The sequence below is a fragment of the Rhododendron vialii genome, chromosome 9a, assembly GCF_030253575.1.
Source record: "Rhododendron vialii isolate Sample 1 chromosome 9a, ASM3025357v1".
NCBI classification, from domain to species: domain Eukaryota; kingdom Viridiplantae; phylum Streptophyta; class Magnoliopsida; order Ericales; family Ericaceae; genus Rhododendron; species Rhododendron vialii.
Genome location: NC_080565.1, coordinates 2947591 through 2954121, shown reverse-complemented (window position 1 = coordinate 2954121; position 6531 = coordinate 2947591). Strand labels below are relative to the sequence as shown.

The 6531-nt window shown below is 38.2% G+C and overlaps 1 protein-coding gene across 2 annotated transcripts; it reads left to right on the top strand.

Annotated features, from left to right (window-relative positions):
• Positions 1 to 517: 517 nt before the first annotated feature.
• LOC131301962 (uncharacterized) lies at positions 518 to 5064 on the top strand. 2 transcript variants are annotated; one of them, XM_058328491.1, is made up of 8 exons: positions 518 to 664; positions 818 to 1024; positions 2030 to 2125; positions 2224 to 2328; positions 2431 to 2685; positions 2775 to 2831; positions 2989 to 3263; positions 4635 to 5064. In XM_058328491.1, exons 1-8 carry the CDS (start codon positions 635 to 637, stop codon positions 4645 to 4647), a joined length of 1038 nt encoding a protein of 345 aa, XP_058184474.1. In that variant the 5' UTR covers positions 518 to 634; the 3' UTR covers positions 4648 to 5064. The 2 variants fall into 2 exon arrangements, with proteins under 2 accessions (XP_058184474.1, XP_058184475.1); XM_058328492.1 differs by lacking the exon at positions 2224 to 2328.
• Positions 5065 to 6531: the final 1467 nt, after the last annotated feature.

Genomic DNA, 6531 nt, shown 5'->3' with positions numbered 1-6531 from the left:
AGAGGGGAAATGGACTGAGATCAGTTAAGGTCAGGCCTTGTTTGGCTGGTCTTAGGAACAAAAGAGGCCTTCCATGCATTAAATGCATGGGACTAATTGATGGGGGGTGTAGGAGAGAGAGGGGACGCCCCTGCCGAAAGCAATCATCAGGGACACTGTGACCGACGTCAGGGTGGCACAAAAGTCCCGCCCAAGTGGCTGAATAAAGTTGATTTGACTGGGTTTGACTGGCGTGCGCCATTTCTTACTGGCGTGCGCCAGTATAAGCTGGACCACTGGTCGATGACTGACACGTGGCAGCTAACTGGCGTACGTCACCAAGACACTGGCGTATGCCAGTTGGGTTTTGCTGGGGCCGTTTGGCTCTGGTTTGAAAGGTTTGAAATGGGTTTTGGACGCTCAAGGCTTAAGCACACCCTTGTCCTTGATCTGTTTTCGACTATAATCATCATTGGGGAAATAAAAGATCGACAAATAACGTTATCTGGACAGTCCAGAATGGAGTGTCTACAAGTTTGACGAGAATGGTCAACCAATCGGTGCTGGATCAATCAAGTTGTCTTCTTTCTTAGGACCTCTAGTTCGAGAGATTGTACCATATACACTTTCAGATTGGCGAAAGCTTCCTACGGGAATGGCAGAAATCCTATGGCAATCCGTTCAGGTATGGTATAGTGCCTAAGTATAATGCTTTTAGTTACATAATTCTATCCGACCAAATGTGGTGTCATTATTTCAACTCTATTTTTTCTCATACTATTACTCTTCTGGATGTAAAAATTATAGAAAATCATGTAAGTTACATTCAAATTTTTAGGTAAGATTCAATCTTCATGAAGAATGGCATAGAGAAATGGTTTTCCGGAAAATGAATGAAGATTGGAGAGCCTCAAAGTCGACATTAGTCAGAAAAGTAAGAAATGCTTCAAATGAGGAAGAAAGGCTAAAGCTACAGCCTGATAACATCAAATCGCTCCAAGATTGGAAGGATTTTGTGAAGGAAAAGACTAGTGAACAATTCAAGGTATGTGCACCTTGTCCATACACCAGGTTATTCCTGATTTTTTTCTTCATTCTCTCAAAAGAATAAAGCATGTTAGGTTCATCTTGGTTTGCTGTTTTTGTAGCTGTGCCTGCTGTTAGTGTTTGCTGTTATATGCTGCTGTATGTTAAAAGCTTTCATAGCATCTTTTGGGAGATTTTAGTGCTGTTTGTGGGTGTGTTTTCTTGCTATTTTGCTGCAGTTTGCATACTGGTTTCAGCTGATTTTGATGCTGGTTTGTACTCTTTTTTCTGAAAACTTAATTTTTTAAATTACTGACTTATGGCAGGGTCTTTTGATAATAAAGTTGACTAAAGTGGTCAATGGTGCTTAATTAATACTATACTGCCCTAATCTTATTCTTCCTCTCAATGAAGGTTTGTTATTTTGTACCAGTGGAAATATAAAATCCGTTTGATGCCTCAAGACAATTGCCCAATTCCTAAGTCATCGTAGTCATAGCTAACCAAGATAAAAGTAAGGCTGGCCATTATAACTGAAATTCCAACTGTTCCCTGCTGATTTATATCAAAAGAATGGTCGTGGTTTCCTTTGCTGCTTCTTTTTCTAAAGAAAAATGGATCCAAGTTCAAATACACGTGTGCAAAATGCATTGCTTGCTTGCATGTAATCTGCTTTCTGATAACTGGAAAATAAGATGCGGTAAATAATTTATTATGTTTGGAATCTAGCTAACACTGTATTTGAGTACCAATAAGTGAGTTACATCATTCATTTGGTATGTTGGCGGACAATTCATTCGAATACGGAATCTCATAAACAAGAGGAGAGCTGGAAAAGTTTTTAAGGCAAGGGCCGGGGAAGAAAGATAGTTTTCTACTTTGGTGGACAAGTCATTCCTAAGTTGTTGTAGTCATAGCTAACCAAGATAGAAGTAAGGCTGGCCATTATAACTGGAATTCCAGTGGTTCCCTGCTGATTTATATCGAAAGCATGGTTGTGATTTTAGTTTATTCTTGAGTTTAGGTTAGAAGCAATAAATTCAAAGGTATGAGACAGAAACAATTGGAGCTGCAGCATACTATGAGTCGTAAGGGATATGCACGGTTGACTATTGAGCTGGTAATACCTTTATTATTTTGTTTATTATCAAATATCATTGTACTTCACATTTATAAACTATAACTTCAATTCTGACTAGATATTTGTTTTTACTCTAGAAAAAGAAAAATGATGTGTCCTCTATAAGTAGAGCTGTTGTTTGGGCTGATGGACATACAAACAAGAATGGTCAACCCGCAAACAAAAAAATTGCTCAAAAGATTGTAAGGCCATGGCTCATTCTTTATATGTATGTTTTATTGGTTATATATGTTCACAGTCTGGTCCTAGTCATTTACGTTGGCTTATCGTTATGCCATTTTTAGAAAGATATGGAAAGAATTGAACGGGATAAACCAAACTCATCTTCAACTAATCTGAAAGAAGATGCTCTTTCTCAAGTGCTTGGTCCTGAGAAGCGTGGCCGGTTAAGAACATTTGGAAAAGGAGTCACACTAACAAGATTGACTATATTATCACAAATGAATGGTCAGTTTGATGCACTACGTGAAGAAAATGTTCAGTTGAGGTCTGAAATGTCATGTGTGAAAAATACAGTTGAGGAGTTAAAGAAAAGCCAAGTAAGTAGCTTATCATTTTCTTCATTGGTGGTCATTTCGGATTACTTTGAGTAACGACGTTTTATTTGTTCTGTTTTTGAACTTTCTAGGTTCAAAGTTCGGCAACAACTGAAGGAACACCAACTACACCCATTGTTTCTCCCTCGGTAAAAAAATGTTTACTTTAGCATTTGCAAAAAATAGCATAATCTTACATTGTTGCATAAAAGATGCTGAAGGGTAAAAAATTCCATCGATTACATTGTTGCATCGAATTATGTTGTTATCATTGTTTAATTTTGTTATATCAATTTGTTGGTAAAGATTGTGAACATCAGTCCGAATACCAAGTGCAAGTTGCTAGATTGGATGGGGACGGGAGACGTAGTTGCTGAAGGGCGTTGGTCTTCGAGTGATCCAAATGAAACATGTCATTGTGTTCCGATCGGACCTAACGCAATGAAAGTTTGGGTGGATGTAGCAAAGAAACCTGAAGTGTTTCTTTGGAGGCCTACAAGCGATCTGACCTATGTCGTCGATGCAGTGGGAACTACCATCGCATGGCCTGCTAGTCAAGTTATTATGGACTCTTCGCCGGGGTAATGTACATTCCCTCCTTCATATTGAGTGAATTCTCTTAGATGATAAATGTATGACTGATTGCTACTGGATGGGGGAATATAACCATTTGGTTCTCTCATGAACTAACATTCTACATTCACGAATAAATAGTAGATTTTCAACATGGCTTGATACATACAATGGGCGTACAATCTGGTGGTTGAGCAAATAACCCATAAGAGATGACTAATGCAGTTCATACCTGGCTAGGCTATGTGTAAATAGCGGATTGTTACAAACACGTCTAAAGGCCTAGGAGGTTTGATTAATATTGGTTCTTGGTTATTCACAAAACTTTGGTAATAGATCCTTGGCTTTCATCTAATATGCGCATTTTACTAGTAAGTGAATGTACCTGCTTTCTGTACCAGCGAAGAGGACATGATTTGTCAATTGAACTTTTTGTATTGAAGCTTATTAAAGGAGTTTTTGGTCTTCCATGTATTCAACAGCCATGTATTGGTCACCATGTGCACCTGGGGAAATTTTCACCAAGGAGGGAAAATGCAAGAAGTATTAATTATGCAGTATTAAGTTTCTTTATTTGTTAGTCATATATTAAACTTGGGTCTTAATTGGGACTACACTGGTATGGCGAGCAGGTTTCAGATTTAAGCAATAGCACCCTAGCAATTGAATACATTGTTGTTTTAGTGTCAAATTGTACTATACCTGTGGGGCATCTTTTCCTGAGCTTTAGAGTTTTCTAGAAGTGTTTTTGGGATATAAAAGGATGTCAGACAAGCTCTGAGTCATTCACATAGTAATGAGATTCTTATGGTTCTATTCATTACTCAGTTCAATTCACGGTTCGTGTATCGATAAAAACTTTTATAGGTGACCTGTGAAACTTCCGATTCATGATTTGATTTGCAACTTGGGATTGCATTGTCTTTGTACAGTTGTGGGTAGAATAGTCAATATATTGGATGATGACATTGGCAAAAGATGTGGTAGTACCGTAGTAGCAGTATGATGGCAAGTTAATAAACAAAGCTCGATGCTTCTGAAGCTCCTTAGTTGAACAAGTTTGGGCTCGTGTTCGGCTTATTTAAAAGTTTGCTTGAGATCTGTTGAAAAATAAACAAGTGAGATATCTTCAATCCATTTTAAAGCTTGCTAAGATTGAACAACTTGCAATTCATATATGCTCATTAGCTCGTTCAGTGTTGTTAGGGTTGTGAAGTTATTTGTTTTACTCAGAGTTCGTTTGTTATAATATAGCATAGATTTTGCTCGTGGCCATGAGACTGTCACAGATATTGGACACAAAATATATATTTGTATACGACTCTTCAACAAGTAACATTCTTGCACTCTTCTAAGTCTCTTTCTTGTATTGTATGTAGGTCGATTGGTTGAAAGAGAAGATCGATATTTCATCACTTTTTGCTAGAGATGGAGATTATGATCTTGCTAGTGTTGGATGTTGAAGTTTTTGCATTGATGTCTCCTTTTTTTTTGTAGAGCCTCAATGCTCCTTTTTTGTATGAAGACATAGCTGGGATGATCCTCTTTTGTATAGCTGGGATGCTCTTCTTTTGTATAGCTGGATGCTCCTCTTTTGTATAGCTGGGATGCTCCTTTTTTGTATAGCTGGGCAACTTTCCTCCTTGAAAATGTTAGCAAGATGAAGGCTATAGCTAGCTAGGTACTTATATTTAGACTTAAGTGATGTTAGATGAAGTCTTCTATTGCAGGATTTTGTATGGAACAATTAATGTATAACTATATGGGAGCTTCTTTATGGCAATTATTAAACTTGACGATTGGTTTTAATTGGTTCTTTTCAAAGCTTTGTATAGGATGCGATGAATGCTTACAATTGTATATATGAAGATGACAGGTTATAGCGGGCATAAATGCTATGGAATGTACCATTACTGCAGTTGCTTATTCATAGCAATTTTTGAACGCTAGGGAAGGTCTCCAATTTATAGCAGGCTTTGAATGCTATGGAAGGTCTCTTATTCATAGCAAGCATTGGACGCTATGGAATGTCTCATATTTATAGCAGACATTGAACGCAATGGAAGGTCTCATATTTATAGCAGACATTGAACGCTATGGAAGGTCTCCTATTTATAGCAGACATTGAACGCTATGGAAGGTCTTGTATCTATAGCGGACAATGAACGCTATTGAAAGAAAGGACTTTTAATTGCGTCGCCTAATAAGGCGTTCGTCAGAACGCTATGTATATAGTTTTATAGCGTTTTTGGCACGCTATAAAAGGGCTTATTTGTTGTAGTGTATTTTGAACCGATATGAACAATTCCTCTTTGCCATGGTGAACCGAGAAAGTTTACATAAAAATTCAACTCCCTATAGTATCCACAACAATGAGTCGGACATTTGGCTTGCAAGCTGAAAGAGGCTTTGTAGAGTCTCCTTCAGAACCGTGACTTCAAACAGATAACTACCAATCCCTCTTTGTTTACAAAGCATTGCAACCTAGTACAATTGTTCTATTGTTCTGTTATAAAAAATCCAGTTATCACTGTGGGTGGTTTCACTGAAATTTAGAGCTTCGAGCACCTTCTACGCAAAAAATCTGGCATATAGGATTTTTAGGCAAACTAACTTGTACTGGTTGGTTTAGAATAGCCTACTAACATGAAAAAGTTGAGAACAGGACTCGATAAAGTATGTGCTGGGCCTTGTTTAACAGAATGATAAATGATGAGAGTGGAGGCCTTGAGTGACAATTAGAAGTTGGAGATGCCTTGTTGATTCTGAATGGGAAGGGCTTGTGTCTGACAGAACTAGAGGGGATAAGGGCAATGCAAACCTAGCTTCCAAAATGCAGATACTAGTACTTCCTCGGCTCATGTAGCTAAACAATGGGCTAACCCACCAAAATTCCTCGAACTTAGCTAGAAGTGAGCCTAGAACGCAACAATGAACCTTAATTTGCTCGAGTACCAGTCAAAGACCACACATCTACTGGAGCAGCAGGGGCATATCCAATCTCCCAAGGTTCTACTACCCAAGGTCATTCGATACTAGGTGGCACCTCTAAAGTATCTAACTTCCTTTCCTAAAATTGATTAAATGAAAACGAAGCAATTATAAAAGACTGAGAAGCGCCGTTCAAAAAAAATAAAAGACTGAGAAGCACCAGTATCAAACAAGTATAAAAACACACATGTTCTTTTTGAAAAGAAGATACCACTGATCACAGAATTGGCTGACTGATCCAGCTCCATGTCTCAGCCTTTTCCTTGACCAGAACTCTACCTGCGT

Bases quoted from the DNA above. Each gene is read 5' to 3' on its own strand.
- LOC131301962 (XM_058328491.1), top strand. From the start codon at position 635: ATGGCAGAAATCCTATGGCAATCCGTTCAG. The intron at 1,025-2,029 runs GTATGTGCACCT...TCTTGAGTTTAG, and splicing joins AGACTAGTGAACAATTCAAG to GTTAGAAGCAATAAATTCAA. The intron at 2,126-2,223 runs GTAATACCTTTA...TTTTTACTCTAG, and splicing joins CACGGTTGACTATTGAGCTG to AAAAAGAAAAATGATGTGTC.